The 20,182-nt window shown below is 43.6% G+C and overlaps 1 protein-coding gene across 2 annotated transcripts in view; it reads right to left on the bottom strand.

The window, feature by feature from the left end:
• Positions 1 to 207: 207 nt before the first annotated feature.
• Positions 208 to 20,182, bottom strand: part of LOC308589105 (galactosylgalactosylxylosylprotein 3-beta-glucuronosyltransferase 1-like) — a 56,834-nt gene continuing 36,859 nt past the window's right edge. For both annotated transcript variants that reach the window (XM_081198008.1, XM_081198007.1), the window contains exons 3-7: positions 14,727 to 14,871; positions 14,032 to 14,567; positions 11,011 to 11,307; positions 9,800 to 9,906; positions 208 to 2,932 (exon numbers count right to left, since the gene is read on the bottom strand). In XM_081198008.1, coding sequence (XP_081054134.1) covers positions 9,820 to 9,906; positions 11,011 to 11,307; positions 14,032 to 14,567; positions 14,727 to 14,838 — 1,032 coding nt within the window. In that variant the 5' untranslated portion in view covers positions 14,839 to 14,871 and the 3' untranslated portion in view covers positions 208 to 2,932; positions 9,800 to 9,819. The remainder of the gene's footprint in view (positions 2,933 to 9,799; positions 9,907 to 11,010; positions 11,308 to 14,031; positions 14,568 to 14,726; positions 14,872 to 20,182) is intronic.

Raw genomic sequence — 20,182 nt, 5'->3', positions numbered from 1 at the left:
TTTAAAGTGTATTTGGAGATCTTGCATGGCAAGCCCAATCTTCCAGCCTTGCTCCCAAACTGGACTATTTGCAACAAGGAAAGTGATGGGGAAAATGCCCTGCGTAGTGTGGGGTCATTTGCTTGATGCAACATTGTATAGCTTCCCCACATATAAATTGGCCCTCAAAAGCACAGCAGTAGACCTGACAGGAAGGAAAAAAACACCTTAAAGAGGTGCCAAGTTCATATAATTTCTCTTCTCAGTTGGACCTCATCCTTCTCTCGGTGAAAAGAACAAAAGTGGCTTGGTCTTAATGCTAGAGGTTCAGTATGGGCCCCAGTCCCCATTCTTCAAATATTTTCTACAGCTAATGTTCTCTGAGATTTCCCAGGATTCTCTTTGTTCTATAATGAGGTGACCTCCATGATTTCCCACAGAAGCAGCAGCTGGCAAGGGAATCGAAAAGCTTGACAAACCTTTCCTGCCAACCTTAACTCCCACATAGCCTCTTTCTCCTTTAAATTATACTTTCCTCATTACTGTGCTTCTAATTATTTTGCTAATTTAAGACACCACTTCCCCCCCTCCTGTAATGCAGCGAGCATGAAATATATATGACATTTCAACGGAGAGTATAAAATTGGCTATTCCCTATTGAGATTCAGAAGAGCAGAGGGGGGGAAGTGGGGAAGTATATTTTCCATAAAACACGCCAGGCGACCCAGGTTGATTTAATGGCATAGGCAGAAAAGACCCATGTTACAAACAAGCTAAGAAACAAATAGGTATCCTGCCATTTCTGAATCATTTTTAGGGGTGGCTCAGTTGCTAAAAAAAGTGTCCTTCTAATTCTTGGGTGTGAGAATTTCCACACATATGTAAAAACACCAGCAGTGGGCTTTTGTGAGCACAGCCCACCACGGAAACAAACATTTGTGCTATCATGTCATTCTACCTTTTCAGGCATTTGGGTCCATCAATTCTTTGTTTCTTTGACTCTACATTGGTCCCAAACCTTATTGATGTGCTGACAATACTTTTCCAATTACAAATATAAGAAATTACTTGCAGGTGCTTTTGTTTCCCTTTAACACTCATAATGGATGAATATTTCTGTTTTCAGTAGTCATTTCCCTCCCCAGTGGTTCCAAGTCTTGTTTCTGGGTGATGCTGCATTTTTTTGCCACCATCACATGTATTTAAAGCTTGGAGTCAATTGCTCAGTATGGCTGAACACTTTCTGCTCACTCCAAACATGTTGGTTTTGTTGGAGTTCATAGCTGTCCGGACAGGAAATGAGTTGAGTTTGATCATGCAAGTGCACCGACAGTTCCAGAATGTGTAATAGTTCTACAAAGCCACAAGAATAGAAGAACTGACCAGCTGTATCTAACCAAAAGTCCACCTATTGCAGTATCCCACTCCCAGCCACGGAATTTAATGAAGACCACTGCCTAGCTATTAGCCAGGATTTCACCCACTTGGAGAAGACGAGAGAAGCTCTGGATTCAGAACATCTTCTCTTGTGAAAAAGATTTAGCCAAATAATACCGCACACAAGGATTTCATCCCGATAAGTTTTAGACAATGGTGTCATTCACACATCATGGTAAACCATAGTTAATGGTTTCCTGTGCACATGCTGGTCTTAGCCAGCTTGCCCCTCCCAGCTTTCAGGGCCAGGAAACAAAGCACATTCACTGGCTTAGCATTACATCTGAACCAGGGACCATGGTTTGTTTCACTCCCAATAAATCATGCTCTGTATCCAAGGCTTCTTCTTGGCTTACTGATCATGGGTTTGTTGCAGCAAACCAAGCCATCCTCCCTGGTTCAGATATAGCACTAAACAAGGGATCATGGTTTGTCTTCTTCATACACTAGTGGGGAGGAGAAACAGCCCCCTTTGTGCATTCACAGCAAACCGTTAACTATGGTTTACTGTGACATGCGAACTGGAACAATGAGGCTCTTGGGTTCAATGGACCCACTTTCTAGCTCAATTTATCATTCCGATCCAAGAGGAACTGGAGATGGCTGGAACCATGTATGTCACTTTGGATCTTATATACAGTGGTACCTCGGGTTAAGTACTTAATTCGTTCTGGAGGTCTGTTCTTAACCTGAAACTGTTCCTAACCTGAAGCACCACTTTAGCTAATGGGGCCTCCTGCTGCTACCGTGCCACCACAGCGTGATTTCTGTTCTCATCCTGAAGCAAAGTTCTTAACCCGAGGTACTATTTCTGGGTTAGCGAAGTCTGTAACCTGAAGCGTCTGTATCCTCAAGCGTATTTAACCAGAGGTACCACTGTAAAGGGAACTGATGCAGAACTCAACAAAGCCAAAGAATGAACCACATGTACCTCCAAGCATGAACTGCCCTACCACATTCTTCTGGGGGGGCAAACCCCTCAGATTGAATGAGGTTTTAAGCTACTCTGAGAGCTTCTCTTCCCCCAAAGTGATGTTGGCATATTCCATTGTTCCCATTGCAGGGATAGCCTCCTTTTGAACTGCTGTGGCATGGAGCAGATTTGCAGAGGCCCTCATCCCATTGCTTCACAATGCAGAGCTTCAAAAATCAGGATGCGAGGTTACCAGAAAGAGCTGTGTCCAAAGTGAAAACCTGGTTCTTCTTCCCTTGCCCTGGAAGTGGTGGGTGTGTGCGTGTGCATGCACACACACACACACATACACACACATTTATATTTTTTTAAAGTCCTTCAAGAAATAAATACAAACGTAGAAACAATTTCTCCTAGCTGCATGATGAATGGCCATTGTACAAAGCAACTGGACTTGGGGTTCTACATTCACTTCCTTTCAGTCTTTCAGTCATGGCTTTCGGGACGTGGGAAGCTGGTAGCTATGAACACAAGTAGGATGTTATTCTTCATTGCTGCATCAGTTTGCTGCTGAGCAAGTGTAGAGATGAGAACAGTTGCTACCTGCAAAACAAATAGGGGAGGGGGGATTTTTAAAGAAATGTGTATAGGTACTCAGTGTGTCTTAGGACATAGTCAACCAGATCATTGTCAAAGAACACCTTGCATCAACGCAGTAGAATCTCTGCTTACGATAAGATTTTTTTCCAATGAATCCAGATTTCCAATGAATCAATCAATGAATCAATTAAATAATACACATTCAGGACGTTAATGCTGCAGTGATGGCGGTGGCAGAGGGGCGGCCACCACCTTGACCTCAACCACCACATTTCCCCTTCCTCCGAGGCTTCTATCTCTTTTTTCCATGAGCCTGGGCAGCCCCTGAGTTGTTGGATCTTCGGTGGTGGTGGTGGTAGGGAAGCGATGCGTGGTGCATTGTGCATGGAAGGCGGAGGAGAGCCAAGAGTGGCGGTGGCAAGGCTTGGGCACCGCAATGCCTCCCATCAGAGCAGCCCCAATCCCATTCCTACTTGCGTGCAAGCAGGAGGGGGCGGGGATCCCTCAGCTGGGAAGGGAGGCTTCCCATTGCCTAACTGAGAGATCCCTGCCTCCGGCTGCTTGCATGCAAGCTCTGATAGGCAGTGTGAAGCCTCCCTTCACAGATGAGAGATCCTTGCCCTGCTCCTGTTTGCACGCAAGTAGTTGGTAGGCTGCACCGATGAAGCCTCCCTTCACAGCTTAGTTGCTGGGGTCAGGGAAGGTGGAGACAGCCCAGAAGCTGCATCTTAGAGCGCCTGCCCCACCATCATATGGGGATTTCCAAGCAGCTCCTGAAGCCAGCCAGAGACAACTGCTCCAGGCTGCTGAGACTGCCACTGCTGCGTTTCCCGGGGACATTAGATGAAATCCGGGGACATTCCGGGGATGGAATTTGCCCGGGGAGTTATTTGCAAATCTGGGGACTGTCCCCGGGAAACGGGGACATCTGGTAACTCTAGCCTAGGAGGTTTCGCATGCTGACTCACCCACCTCCCAAACTGGATTGCGTGCATCTTTTATACTTATTCTTATGAAACTTCTTTTGATCCATTTTCAAAAACAATGTCTCACACGGGGGGGGGGTGTGCTATCATTTAGGAAAGGCAAGTTCGAAGTGACCTTGGAACTAATTTCATGGCTGTAATAATATAATATTATTTTTAATTACATTTTCGCTCCATCCTTCCTTCGAGGGCTTCAGGGCTTCAGAAAAAATGGTCTCCCTCCAGTATTTACTTATGCTCACAACAACCCTGTAAAGTAGGTTCAGCTGAGAGAAAGTGGCAGGTATAATAAGGTCACTACGGTTCCCAGGATTCTTTGAGGGGAAGCCACGACTGTTAAAGTGACATAAGAATGCTTTCAACGTATGCGATGGATGTGACTGAAGTGTTATAATTTGCTCTGCTTCTTTCTTCCAGCTTTATGGAGTTAGCCAGGAAACCAAACATCTTGTTTTTGAAACTAATACATATATTGTGGAGGAGGTTTATCACAGCACTGAAGTGAAATGGATTATTCAGATGGATTTGGGCTTTTCAAGATGGCAGTGGTGTAACAATCCTAAGTAGAAGAGTTTGGATTTGATATCCCGCCTTTCACTCCCTTTAAGGAGTCTCAAAGCGGCTAACATTCTCCTTTCCCTTCCTCCCCCACAACAAACACTCTGTGAGGTGAGTGGGGCTGAGAGACTTCAAAGAAGTGTGACTGGCCCAAGGTCACCCAGCAGCTGCATGTGGAGGAGCGGGGAAGCGAACCCGGTTCACCAGATTACAAGTCCACCGCTCTTCCTCATTCATTACACTTCTTTGCACTTCCTTCCCAACCATTTGGAATGCCTACAAAATAGGAGTAAGGAAGTAATGGATCCAAAGTTACAGGCAAGTCACCCAGCTCGGCAGGGATTTGAACCCAGATCTCCTGGAAGGCAGATCAGTGACTATCCTCACTACAACACACTGGCTCTGATGCAAGACCCACAGAAAACGAGTAGGAATCCCAGTTATATTACTTTCAATAGTGTTTGCCCTTGAGTAGGTTTGGATGCCTCCCTCCGCCTCTCACAATCCAGCGCAGGGCCAAGCGTACTCAAGCCAATTTATTTTAAGGGAGTTAAGCTTGCTTAAGTCTGTGCTAAATTGTGCCCAGTGGGTTGAAGAATATAGCTGGGTAGGGGGGGGGGAAACAACACCTGTTCTTGAACATTTTATTTTCTGCCCAGATCTGAAGAAGTTCTATTATAAAGAGGATTGTAAGCAACTATCTTTTACTTTCATGGTTAAGGATAGTTATTTATGCCATCCAGTCTCCTAGAAAAGCGGGAGAGGGGAGGGGAGAGAGAAAATTAACTGGCAACTTGGAGGCAGCTCCAAGACATATGCTTGCTGCAGGCAGAAACAAGCTTTTTACATCAGCGATGTAGAACGGAGACAGAGCAGCTGCATAAAATAGCAAGAAAGGAGGAAGAAAAGCAACCCCTCCACTCCTTGTTATTGTGGGGGCTTATTATATAACCCCCCCCAAAAGCAACCACAGTCATCTTTTTGATTCTTCTGGAGGGCATTTTTGAGGGTTGCAACAACACAAATGAGTATTTTCAATCCTACAGCTGAAGAAGATCTTGCAAATTGACCATTTAGCCTCGGGGTTCCCAAAGTGCGAGGAAGATCTCCCTAGAGAGATGCAGACAGTTGCTAGGCTAAATCAAGCTTTTCCATGAGACACTGCAATCTGTGTATGTGTGGTTGGCCCAGGAGGCAGCAGAGAATGGGGTTGGGGGGGGGAGAAAACAGCATTTCTACACACACACAGTGAAAAACTTGACTTTGTACAAACCAAGATGTCTGTGGTGGAGTGACTTTGCCTGTTCTTGTTGCAGTTTCCTGATATCTGTCTGTCTGTCTGTCTGTCTGTCTGTCTGTCTGTCTGTCTGTCTATCTGTCTGTCTATCTGTCTAAAATGAAGGGCAGGATGAGCTTTGAAGTATGTAGGTATAAATATTTTGTAGATGGCAGGTAAGTTCCTGGCTTACCTGCCCTGTGGAACGCCCTCCCATCAGATGTCAAGGAAATAAACAACTATCTTACTTTTAGAAGACATCTCAAGGCAGCCCTGTCTAGGGAAGTTTTTAATGTTTGATGTTCTGTTGTGCTTTTAATTCTGTTGAGAGCTGCCCAGAGTGGCCGGGGAAACCCAGCCAGATGGGCGGGGTATAAAAAAATTATTATTATTATTATTGGTCAAAACTAACAAATTACACATTTAAAAATCACAATACATAAATTAAAAATCGCATTTAAAAATCACAAATTGGTTTCTAAAAATTCTGGCACAGCAGGAGAGAGAGATATATATAGACTGCTCACACTTTAGTGGCATAAAATGCAGGGAGATGTCTTCCCTCTGCTGTGATATAAATCACATGTTTACACTGCTGTACACACCAGAGAGGAGCCGGGGTGTCTTCACCCGATCCACATTACCTGATTCATTTCCCTGCACCTGCAACCTGCCCTGAACTCCTTTTCAATGAAACCACCATCCGTGCATGTGCTGCCATCCGCACGTGTTTGACAGACACCTGAAATGCACACACCTTAACAGTGGCTGGTGTTTTCAAATCAGATGGAAGCTGAGAGCAAACCCATCAAACAGCGGCAATTCTCAAGAAGCTACAGGACAGATAGGGATTGTGGCAAACATCACGCGTACTCGGCTTCACACACCAGCGGTGGGAGCACAGTGGAGCCGAAGTAAATGGTAATGTGTGCATAAAGATATATAGAAAGAGATATAAAGATAGCTAGACCTGTATCTATTTCTCTTCCTGCATATAGACAGAGGTAGACAGAGACAGGCAAAGCTTCATAAGATTAATACATTCACACTAGGTGTTCTGGAGGGAGAAAAGGTAAACATGTGGCTGCTGTTTTCTGTGGCAAACCCACTGCAGACCCCAGTACTGAAGTTAAAAGGAGCAGGTGACATTAATGTAATCTGCCTGGGAGCCGTGCCAGTCAGAGTAGACAATACAGTGGTACCTCAGGTTAAGTACTTAATTCGTTCCGGAGGTCCGTACTTAACCTGAAACTGTTCTTAACCTGAAGCACCACTTTAGCTAATGGGGCCTCCTGCTGCCGCCGCGCCGCTGGAGCATGATTTCTGTTCTCATCCTGAAGCAAAGTTCTTAACCTGAAGCACTATTTCTGGGTTAGCGGAGTCTGTAACCTGAAGCGTATGTAACCTGAAGTGTATGTAACCCGAGGTACCACTGTATTGGGCTGGATGGACAAGCATCCTGACTTGGTATTAAGCAACTTCTTATGTTCCACACTCAGCATTTAGTTTGGCTCCCAATTCAGGTCATATTTTTTCCCAGGCTGCTTTCCCTCTTTAATCTACAAGCCAAGCCCAAGATGGACACAACCCATTTTTATATGCAGAGAGAATTAGGGCACCGTCTTTCAGAAACTCTGACATAAATCCTGTTGGAATTAACCGGAACAGAAGCCTCAGTCCCTGAAAAGCCGTGTTTTGGAGTCGTCAGCAGATACTAATTCCCCTCACTTTGTTACGCTGCTCCAAAGGCTTTACAATATGTCCTTTCTGCGCCTTTCTGTGAAGCCAGGATCAGATTTGTAGTCCCTGACCTCTGCCAGGCTATGATGGTGCTGCCTGAGGGTAACAAACTTGGTCGTGTCCGGGCCAAGAGGGCTTTATCGTTTCAGTTCGCAAAGATAGCTAAACTAGGATTTTCTCAACAAATCGTCTCTTCTTTTTTTTGTAAAAAACCCCCTAAAAACCACAAAGAAGCTAATATTTTGGAGAACAAAGAAGTATTTATGCTGCAGTGCTGCATATAGGTGGTTTCAGATTCTTGCCTTTGGGCAAGTTTAACTATTAAAGGAAATCAAGCCTTCCCTACCTTTGCCTTCCAAGTCCATTCCACCGGCTCAACCTAATGCTGTGATGTAGAATTCATTTCCAGGAGGTCCCTTGCGGCATGAACTGTGGTTACATGACATACATAGCTAAAGGAAAACCTTTGCAAGACTAAATTAACCATTGCCTATGCCCTGGAGACTGCCCTGACTCTTATTTACACAGCCAAACACTTTATAAGAATCTGTACCAGAGGTTGTTCTTATCATGGGCTGAGTCAGGGCCACTCCAGACTGGGCAATTTGGGTCCCCCCCCCTGCGGTGTATTTTGCAATATGTCATTGTCCCCAAAATGGTACATTAATGCTGCATTTGTACTGGATCATTCTGCTTTATTAACTGTTCTGCGATGCTTCCCCAACATTACCACTTGGAAGGGCACTCTTGTGCTATAGAACAATGACGAGATGAAAAACAAACAAAAACCCAGCAACATTTTCAGTTTTAAAAAAATTACAGGGTTTCTGCAGGAGCCAGAGGGCATGGAAGTAGGATCCTGTAGAATGGCCCAAATATCATATTGAGTACAAATTATTATGGCATCTGCAAAGGCCCTGAGTTCCAGTAGGTTAGGACACATTTATGCCATACATGTAAAGCACCATGAATACCACTTTAAACTGCCACAACTTTCTCGAAAGAGTTGTAGATTTTGTTAGGAGACCTCTGTTTCCTTCCCAGGGCAAAAATTCCCAGAGTGGTTTAACAGCCAATTCCTCTTCACATGGAACTCTGGGAACTGGAGTTTTGTGAGGGGAATACAGGGGTCTCCTAAAAACTCTCAGCACCCTTAACAAACTACAGCTCCCAGAATTATTTGAGGGAAGCCATGGCTGTATCATAGTGCTTTAAATTTATGGTGTGAATGTGACCGTAGCTAGCACAGCAAAGATAGTTAGGATGACTGAAATATCTTAATCTTTTCAGGTTCTGCATCCTAGGTAAGGTAAAGGTAAAGGGACCCCTGACCATTAGGTCCAGTCGTGGCCGACTCTGAGGTTGTGGCGCTCATCTCACTTTATTGGCCGAGGGAGCCGGCGAACAGCTTCTGAGTCATGTGGCCAGCATGACTAGGCCGCTTCTGGCGAACCAGTGCAGCACACAGAAACGCCGTTTACCTTCCTGCCAAAGCGGTACCTATTTATCTACTTGCACTTTGACGTGCTTTCAAACTGCTAGGTGGACAGGAGCAGGGACCAAGCAATGAGAGCTCACCCCGTAGCGGTGATTCGAACCACCGACCTTCTGATCGGCAAGTCCTAGGCTCTGTGGTTTAACCCACAGCGCTACCCGCGTCCCATTAAGTTATTCAGAAGAACTATTCACAAGCCTACAATGAAGTACACACACACACAAACATGGGCATAGCCAGGATTTTTGTTGGGAGGGAGGGGGCAGAACCTTAGTTAGCTATGTATTTTTATTGATTTAGGGTGGGGCAGCTGCACTTCCCTGTGTTAGAATTCCTGCTCCATGATTGCAGTCATGGGATTTTTGTCTTTCACATGACGGTATGTTTTGACTCCACAGAGTGGGATGTGACAGAGACAGGATGTTTGTGTTACTGTGTTCCGTGAAGTGGGACTATTGTCCTTTGTTCTTTTTCCTCTTTGCTGTCTGATGCTAGAGAGAGAGGGAGTCATGTTGCAGTGCTCCGTGTGTGTTTATATGTAAATAAAGTAGATTAGCCAACATGCTGAGTTGCTGAGGTCTGTCATGCAATGCTGTAAAGACTCTGTGGATCCCTAAGTGTGCCAACCGAGGTTGGCATCGGTCGCTGTGATGTTCGGGCAGAAAAAAGCTTTTGAAGCTCCCAAACAGTTTACCAGGAGGGAGAGAACATGCCAGTTGGGCATGTGTCTCTGCCAGGGTCCTACTCGAGTGTAGGCCAAACTCCTGACACCCTGCCCCCCTCCCCCGGCTATGCCCATGCATGCAAATACTTACAGAATAAGGTGATTTCCCAATTACACCTCCACCCTTGGATCTGTGAATCCGCGTTTGCCTTCATTAACCAGTGTTGGTCTTTCTGTCCTCGTGTGCCAGACCAAGACCTACAGAGAGAGTGTGCACCTTATTAGGATGTCATGGCTGAACCTGAAGGCAAATATTGGCAAATATGCACGGCAGCCATTCATAAAACCTCTGGAATGTATACATCTGAACTGAATGTATACTTCTGTCTGAACAGAAGAATCTCTGGAACATGTATACATCGATAGGAGCTGCAAGCCTTGTTGGAAGGGCATGTTGATACTGCTCTTTCTATTAATGAATTAATGAATTAAATGTATATTCCGCCTTTTGTCACAAGATCTCAGGGCGGTTCACAGAATAAAATATAAGATAAAAACACCAAGTAAATAATTAAAACAAAACACAAAACAAAGCAATAACCTTCCCTTTTAAAAGATGAAACAGGATTTCGCAAAAAACAAAATCAATTAAATAACAATCACTCCTACTAATGTGGAATTCATTTGAGTTGAGTTAATTTTCATCTGTTTTAGTTTTTTAACTGTGTACTTAAATTAGGCTTGTAATTTAATTTTATTGCTTATCTTTCTGTAAACTGCTTTGAGGTGGGTTTTGTTTGTTTTTTACAATCAAGCAGGATATAAATTTTATTTTTATGAAACAAATCAACGAACAATTCCACGAGCACTGATCCCTTTGTAACCAAACAACCCCCATATTTGCATAAGAGGGAAGGGGATCGGAGGGCTTGGCAGAACCCCAGTGTTTGGGAATACCCCAAATGAAGACTAAGCACGCTCTGTAGCCACAGAATGTTGAACCATAAGACATTTCATAAAATATCATTAATGTTCATTGCAGTAAGATACTAAAACATGCTGGAAACACTCAACAGTGGGTGCCTACCCAGTGGCAGACCTTGGTGTCTCAAATTTCAGTGGACCCCTGTGTGTGATGCTAAAATCTGGTCCTCCCCCCTTCCATTGGCTGTCATAGTTATGGCACCATCTGTGGTACCCCAGAAGCTCTGTGCCCAATACAAAAGAACTGGATGTGCTCCCCATAATCTACCTTTGGCCTGCCTAATCTCTGATGAGAGGCACCTTCCAGAGTGGAAGTGGATGGCGGGGGGGGGGGAGAGGGGGGGAAGGCTGTTGTGCAAACATTCAGGCCATGCTAACCTTTGTGCAGTTGGCGGCTCTGGGCTCCAATCCATCCATCGTAACCAGATCCTTCAGCAGGCTAGTTTCTTGGTAACCTTCTTTCACTCCGTCCAGCTTGAAAGTGGCCTGAGGCTTCTCCAGGATCAGCCTGAGGCTGATGGCAAAGCCAGCCATGTCAATGGCAAAGGGCCGGTTAGGGTCGAACACGACCTTCCAGCCCACCACTTTGCCTGCCGGGCTCACCTTTGGGGACTCGTACCTGAGGCCCCCGGCAAAGGCGACTGGCCAGACGGACACCTTCTTTGTGTAGCGCATCTGCTTGTCAGAAAGAAAACAAAATTGTGATGGCCGTTCCTCTGAGAATTCCTCCAGCGTTCCCCTTTGATTCCTCCGACTTCCCTTCTAAGCACCCACCTTCTGAAAAGCCCGACAGGTTAATGGGCATAGCAACAGCGTTGTAAAAAATGGTAGCACAAACAGCACAATCCTATCCATGTCTACTCAGAAATAAATCCCATTGAATCCAATGGGGGTATGCGCCCAAGTAACTGGGGCTAGGATTGCAGCCTACACTTCGTGCTTACTCAGAAATATGCCCCATTGTGTTCAATGGGTGGCAGTGTGCAAAGGATTGCAACTGATGGTTGTGATTGATGATAGTTCTTGCACCTTTATTTTTAGATCTTATTATGATTTACTTGGAAATCATTTAAATTTGGCTGTGTACTTTCTGATGCATTTTATTTTTATGCCTTTTTATGTTTGGAATTTAGTGATGTATGGAAGTGAGAGCTGGACCATAAAGAAGGCTGATCACCAAAGCATTGATGCTTTTGAATTATGGTGCTGGAGGAGACTCGTGAGAGTCCCATGGACTGCAAGAAGATTAAACCTATCCATTCTTAAGGAAATCAGCTCTGAGTGCTCACTGGAAGGACAGATCTTGAAGCTGAGGCTCCAATACTTTGGCCACCTCATGAGAAGAGAAGACTCCCTGATGTTGGGAAAGATTGAGGGCACAAGGAGAAGGGGACGTCAGAGGACGAGATGGTTGGACAGTGTTCTTGAAGCTACCAGCATGAGTTTGACCAAACTGCGGGAGGCAGTGGAAGACAGGAGTGCCTGCCGTGATCTGGTCCATGGTGTCATGAAGAGTCGGACACGACTAAATGACTAAACAACAAATATTTGGAATAATAATAATAAATAATAATAATAAAAAATGTTATTTATATCCCGCCCTCCCCAGCCGAAGCCGGGCTCAGGTCGGCTAACAACAATAAAATAGTACAATATTCTAAAAACATTTCATTATAAAAATTAATTAAAATCAAATTGTTGGCAACCATTAAGCTAAGGTTCTGTGGAGATTGCCAAAGGAGGGAGTCAGGCTGTGCCCTGACCAAAGGCCTGGTGGAACAGCTCTGAATTATGTAAATCTTTTCATGTTGTAAGCTGCCTTGAACATGGTTATAACTATGGAAAGGCAGCATACAAATAAAATGAGGAGGAGGATGAACGTAAGGTGGATGAGGTCAGTGGTCCATCTAGGCCAGCATCTTGCTCTCATAGTGGCCAACCAGGTGACCATGAGAAGTCTGTACGTAGGACCACTCTCCTCTGCTAAGGTTTCCAGCAACTGGTATTCAGGAGCATTAGTACCTCTGACTGTGGAGCTAACCATCATAGTGAGTAGCCACTGATAGCCTGATCATCCATTAGTTTGCCTAATCCTCTTTAAAAATGGTAGTTGGTAACTATTACTACCCCTTGTAGGAGCAAGTTCCATAGCTGAACTGTGTGAAGAATTATTTTCTTTCATCTTCCAACCTTAAACTTCAGTGGATAACCATGAGGTCTAGTGTTATGAGAGAGGGAATTTTTTTTTATTCTCTAACCGGTTTCTCCACAGCATACACAATCTTATACACTACACAACATCACAGATTTGTAGAGTCCAGGAATATTTTGCCCAACATGGGACTTGAACGCACAGCCCTGAGATTAAGAGTCTCATGCTCTACTGACTGAGCTACCCTTCAGGGTACTTCTATCCTGTTGCCTGTTCTCTAAATTAAAAAGCCCCATGTATATTAACCTTTCCACACAGAGGAGTTTCTCTATCCCCTTGATCATTCTGGTTGCCATTTCCTGAACCTTTTCCAACTCTACAATATCCTTTTGGAGGTGAGGTGACCAGAACCGCTGTACACAGTATTCCAAATTTGGCTGCGTGGTAGATTTGTTTCATGATATTCTATTGGCAGTTTTATTTTCAATTCCCTTACTAATGGTCCCTAGCATGGAACTTGCCTTTGCACAGCTGGGAGTAGAAACCGAAGGTCTGTCACTGCCAGCTAGGATGCCATGAGCATGCACATGAAATTCAGATTTTGTACTTCACTTTAAGGTTGTTTACAATGATTTACATTTGCCATTTTGCCACTCATTCACTCAGTTTGGAGAGGTCCGTTTATTTTATTGTAGAAAATCCTTTTCTTGTTTTAATGACCCTGAATAGTTTAGTGTCAGCAGCAAACTGGATTACCTTACTGCTCACCTTGATCGATTATGAACAAGTTAAAAAGCACAAGGCCCATTACTGATCCTTGGGGGCGGGCCTCCACTTTCTACATCCATCCATTGGGAGAACTGACCATTTATTTCTACTCTCTGCTTACTGATCCGCAAGAGGACCTCACTTCTTATTTCATGACTGCTAAGCATAATCAGGTGTCCTTGGTGAGGTACTTTGTCAAGAGTTAGCTAACTGTTGTTTACAATGACTGGCTGAAGCTCTTGAGGATTTCATACAGGCCTATCTTTTATTTTAGACATGCAGGGGATCCAATCTGGGACCTTTGGGATTAAAAACAAGTGCTCTACCACTGAGCTCCAGCACCTCTCATTTGTCATATGGCTGGCATCTCTTCCTATCCACCCAAATAATGCTCTCCACTAAAGCGAGGGAATGCACTCAACCAATGTGCCTAAATAATGGACACAAAGATGAAACCACCCTAAACTCGAGTCTCATACCTCTTCAAAGAGCTCTAGGCTATAGGTATTGTCGTCATCAGCAAAGTAGACCACACCCTCTGGTGGTGGTGTGGTGCCAAAATTCTCCCTCAGCCAATGCAGTCCAAGATTCCTCTGCAACGTGCCCCTCGGTTTGTGAGATGGGAGCCAGGAAGGGTTCTTCAGACTCTTAGGAGTCTCAACGTTCAGGTGCGTAAAATTGATCCCTGTCTTCTCCAGCAGATTGGATACTAGGTTGGTCCTTCTGGGAGCGTCTTCCACCACCACCCAGTGGAGGTTCTGCACGTGGAGGAAAGTATTGGCCAGACGGGTCAGCTCAGCCTTCTGCACTGGCCGGCTGTAGGTAGGGGTGATCACAAAGATGGAAGGCAGAGCCTCTGACCACGGGGGAGGCCTGGAGTACACATAGCTCCGGATTATTTTTGGAGCTGCCCCAACAGCCGGCTGCCGAGCACATGATGAGAGTCCATCCTCCCTCACGAGCGATGTGCTATTATTGAAGAGAGATTTGGCCGTCACGTTTTCATCTGTTTCCTCTAAGGCAAGTCGAATAGAGAGAATAAATCATAAAACACCCACTGCAGTGCCACCAAGACCTTCACCACATTCACATTTGTATTTTAATTATCCCTGAGCACTGTAATTGCTATGGGGGAAAAAGAAGCTCTTTGTAAGGCTGGGCTTGGTGCACTTACTTCTCAGAATGCTGAGGTAGCGGGTAGTTGGGTACTGATGCCACAATGTAAGAAGAAGCCCCCATGGCAACACAATCAGAAGTGTAGTGAGAAGGTTACGTCTCCTCAGCATGCTGCAGAGATGTCCCACTGCCCGGGCATCTCCCTACATTTCAGAACAAAGTGGTGGGTGGAGATATAAAAGTGTATGGATAAATATAATGACACTTGGAATACACTTGTAAAATGATAATTCTTTGTTAATAATTATATACTCGTCGGAATAATAGCATTACTTATATACCTAAATACCGTATTGTATTACAGTCCCCCCCCCCCATCTATTATTTCATTTGCATTTTCAAAAACAGGAACAGGGAGCATACTGGTACTTAGCCCCTTCCCTCTCTCTCCCCTTTCCCTGTTCCACTTACAACTTCGTACCAAATACAACATGTATACATATACCATATGACTTCCCTTCCACCCTTAACCTGGTTCCTTTTCTGCTTTTCTACTACTCTGCGTAATCCACATCTTTTTAATCATCCAATTTGTTATCTATTAAAAACTCTATTTCAACTCTGCTAGATTTACTAAAGTTCTGCTAAGCTATGTATTTGTTTATACTGGTTCTTAAAAATTTCAATAAACATTATCAATTCCTCCTTTTTTACTTATATTCATTTCCTCTTATCCTGTACCGTCAGACCAGCCAGTTCGGCATATTGAAGCATTTTACACAGCAGTTCTTCCTTAGTGGGTACTATACTTGTTCTCCACCTTTCTGCCGACAAGGTTCTAGCTGCCGCAGTGGCGTATAGTAATAAACTCTTTTTTTGGGGGGGGGGGACCTCCGTTGTTACCATCCCCAAGAGGAAAATCACAGGTGGGGAAAGTTTTCTTAATTATCTTTTAAAAATTCATTATATATAGTTTCTCAATATTCCTTAATTATTTTGCAGGACCACCAAATGTGGAAAACAATCCCTCATTTTCATTACACTTCCAACATATACCTTTTTCTTTTTTATACATTTTCGCCAATCTTGTGGGTCATTTTCATCATATTTTCTTTTATTGAAAAACATGTCGTGAAATTCATATTTATTTTCCACAACTTTCCCCATAATTCATAATCAATATTGTGACCCACATCTTGTGCCCACTTAATCATTTCACAAATTCATCGTTAGTTGTATTGTACAGCTGTATTGTAATACGGTTGAAAACACCTTTTTGTTTTCCTTTTTTCCTCTCTTTTACTTTATTTGTCCACTGAAAATTTTCACATATGTTTGTGTGTGTGTGTGTGTGTGTGTGTGTGTGTGTGTGTGTGTGTATGAGAGAGATTTCTATCCCTGACAATGTGCTCTGTTTGCTCCGAGTTCTGCTATATCCCTACATACCTGGTTTTCTATTCTACTTACTTATCCTGAGATCATTCTTTCTAAGTTTTTTAGTAGCGAATGACTCTTTACTCTTTACACCTAAGGTTTGAATATTTAATGACTGTATTGCTGCCTGCATATGTGTAACCTTGATGACTGAAGGCTATATAGTTTATATATTTCATTTCCATGTAATAAACCATGGGTAGACAATCTGGGTCATGTGGCCCAATCGCCTTCTAAATCCGGCCTGCGGACGGTCCAGGAATCAGCGTGTTTTTACATGAGTAGAATGTGTCCTTTTATTTAAAATGCATCTCTGGGTTATTTGTGGGGCATAGGAATTTGTTCACCCCCCCAATATAGTCTGCCCCCCCCACAAGGTCTGAGGGACAGTGGACTGGCCCCCTGCTGAAAAAGTTTGCTGACCCCTGTAATAAACCAATCTTTATTTACATTCTGGTGTACAAAGGTCTTTGAGCATAAGGGTGAAAGGTGTACACCGTTTTAAATGGAGGCATGTACAGTGGTGCCCCGGAAGACGAATGCCTCGCAAGACGGAAAACTCGCTAGACGAAAGAGTTTTCCGTTTTGGAGGTGCTTCGCAAAACTAATTTCCTATGGGCTTGCTTCGCAAGACGACAATGTCTTGCGAGTTCCTGCTGGTTTTTTTTTCCTCCCCCCCTTTTTCTAAGCCGCTAAGCCGCTTATCAGCTGATCCAATCAGCAGATAAGCCGCTAAAAGCCGCTAATAGCGCTAATAGCACTAATCCACTAATCCGTCAATGGGCTAGCTTTGCAAGACGAAAAAACCGCTAGACGAAGAGAATCACAGAACGGATTCTTTTCGTATTGCGAGGCACCACTGTACTGACTCCAAGCAAAATATTCCAGTCCTCTCAGGGCTGTATGCTGAAGACGCATGTGTGGTAGGCGTGTATGTGGGTTCAGACATATACCTTGTAACAGTGTAAAATGAGACTACAGTTTCAGTCCAATTCTCCATAGAGTTTGCTTATGCAAAGTGACTCTTATCCTTATCCTGCACATGATAATTTCTTCATTTGCCCCTTAGTAGTAAGATCTTACATATGTAGTCCAGACAAAGGTAAAAAGAAAAACCTGAATATTGTATATAATTTTTACTTGCAAGAGATTTCACATTATGGTAAGGGTTTGTAACTTGGCTGGGTTCCATCCATTGGCCAAAGAAGCCACAGTAGCAATGAATTTGTTTTCTTGCCAGAAACAACAATCTGCTCCAATTGTCAGTTACCCTAGGATTGCAGAACTGAAGGGGAACTTCCCCGGATTTTCATAGGAGGACACACTGTATTGTTGAAGGAAAGTAAATGCATTTCCTTCTCTTAAGCTTCTTGTTAATGCATGTGTGGCTGTAAACAACCAGAGGGCCCTGTCTGTGTAGCAATCCAGCCAGCATTTGTTGGTAGCTCTCTGTCTAAGTTAACTCCACTCCTAAAAGCTGAGTCTTTTTTTTTACTGTCTTCTATTTCTTCCCTTCTATCTCCATGCATCCTGTAAATAGTTCCTGCATGAATAAAACCTTTGAATTCCAGATACTGATTATTCTAATCTAATCCACCCAAGCTGCAAGGTCTGCTAACACCTCTTGCCTTTCAGAAAGCCTGGCACCATCCACTGGCTGAGAAGGTGCAGCTGTTCCAGTGCTTCTCCACCCCTTTCCTTCACTCTGTATTCCTTTTGTATAATGTCTGTTAGACTGTAAGCCCAACAGTAGGCAGAGTCTTATTTTGTAAGCTTTGTACAACACGTAGAAAAAAAGAGGCAATTTATAATAGTGCTAAATAATGGTGATGAGAATGATGTTGCTAGGTATAAGAACTTGTAGGCGACAACATAGCTTTTTTATTTTTGTGAAATCCTAGCACTTACAGATGCTTTCTGCGAAACCCCGGCTGGATTTTCTGCTATTATCTGTAAGAAACCTGAGACAGGCACTCACACAGAACTGTCAACTTTTACTCTCTGTGGCATTCACTCTATCAAGAAATTCTTGGGAATTATTTCAGTAGTTAGTCCCACGCTCTAACAGCTGCCTTAATACATTTTGCCCCAGCACACTCTGAGACCAGAAGTGAGCTTGTCATAGATATTAGGGATGTGCATGAGATTCAGACAAACCCTGAATCCTGAGCTGAAGCTGCTTTGGGAAAGGTTCTTGTCTGAACCAGAATGGGGTCTTTCCAAAGGGCCCTGAAGTGAAGCTGGGGCAATGAAAGTGATTTGGAATGCTTTGGATATTCAGGTAAAAGCCTAAAAGTGAAATCTTTCCTTCCAACTTTGCCATATGAGGAAAACTCTACAGAGGTGAGGGAGAGGGTTGGGTGGGAGAGTTGCATTTGGAGCCATTCTCTTGGCTCTCAGATTTGAAGTGCCTGCTGGCTGTGCCTGCCACCCAGTTGCTAAGTGAGCACCCAGACCACCAAGTCCAAACTCCAGTGGCAGCCCCCCGAAATGAGCCACCATTGGCAGCAGCAGCTACATTTTACGTTTAAGATAATACTTCATTTTCTTGCTAATTATGCCACTTTCAATGTGCATTCTATACCTGACCTCCTTTAGGAATGTTTCATTTTGAAATGTCTAAGAAAATATTTTGTCTTAATTTTGCTGTGTTAAATGTGTATTTTGTATTTGACCTTCCTCCGTAATGTTTTATTTTGAAATCTTTAAGATAGCATTCTATTTTCTTGTTAATTATGTTGTTTTCATACAATCATAGAATTCTGGAGTTGGAAGGGACCTTGAGGATCGTCTATTCCATCACCCAGCAATGCAGGTATACACAGCTGTCCCATACGGGGATCGAACCTGCAACCTTGGCGTTATCAGCGCCATGCTCCAACCAACCGGTCCAAGATCACTGAGTATATATATTTTATATGTGAACCTCTTCTGTAAGAAGTTCTGCTTTATTTTTTAATGTTCTATTTGACGTTTTAATGTAGGCTTGTAAACAACTTTGAGATTTCCCCCTATTTATAAATAGAAATGAAAAATAAAGATCATCAGAGGGAATAATCTTACCAGTGTTTTCCAATCACAGCAATGCATCACCTTGATCTGCTCTGCGCTTTTGCTAGTTCTGCTACTGATGCTTGCTTCCTTGGAAAATGCTGGGCATTTAACTCCTTCTGCCTTTGCCAATGCCACGCATCCACTCCCATTAAATCAACTCTGCACTTAAGTTTCTGTGGCTTTTAGTGCCAACTGAGCATCAAACAAGCCTGAAGCTGTTTTCCCTTTCCTTATAACTTATAGCCTATGCACCTGTCTTTCTGGTATTTTGCAAGTTACTTTCCTAAAGGCAACTCTACCATGCATGCCAATTTCATGCAAAATTGTTGACTGCAAAATGTCAGGGATGGGGGAATGACTCCCTTTTAGTTCTCCTCAAGAAAATCAACTTTAAAAAGTACCCAGCACAAAAGCCCCTGCACCAATCCTTTTGAATTATGGCAGCTTTCTTGCTTTGGGACACCTGTCTGATATGTATTATTTTCACACACAATTATTTTCACACCTATTGCCCACAAAACAATAGGGGAATTAAGTTAACTCTTTTTAAAACCACCTCCAAACTGTAAATGCTGCCCTGGCAGGTAAAGCACTGCAGATGTATTTTGGCAGAATTCATCCTCTTAGAAATGCCTGAAAACTTCATCCATTTCTGCCAAAAACAAACAAACTGGTCAATATTTTAATCAGGCAAGAGACATGAAAATGAAACAAATATTGGTCTTCATGAACTGAAATTCAAGCAGGAACTAACAGAAAATGGGTGGGGAATCTTTTTTTAGCTCGAAGGCCATATTCTTTTGTGGATTTTGCCAGAAAAATCATTGTTTCCTTAGCTCCTGGGGTGTGATAACACATCCATACAAAGTATATCCTGACAGGGAGCAAATGTTGAAATAATGGAGCTTGGGGAGAGGTTTGACTCCACACTCCTAGACAGTCCCATGAGTGTAAAAAGTGAACCATTGCCACCCTGTTGCAGCTGAACCAGGCAAAACATGTTTAATAAATAGGCACTCTTATGGT

This window comes from Podarcis bocagei, assembly GCF_964188305.1.
Source record: "Podarcis bocagei genome assembly, chromosome: 6".
NCBI lineage: Eukaryota > Metazoa > Chordata > Lepidosauria > Squamata > Lacertidae > Podarcis > Podarcis bocagei.
Note: the sequence above shows the minus strand (reverse complement) of the source record. Positions and strands in the feature narration are given on the sequence as shown.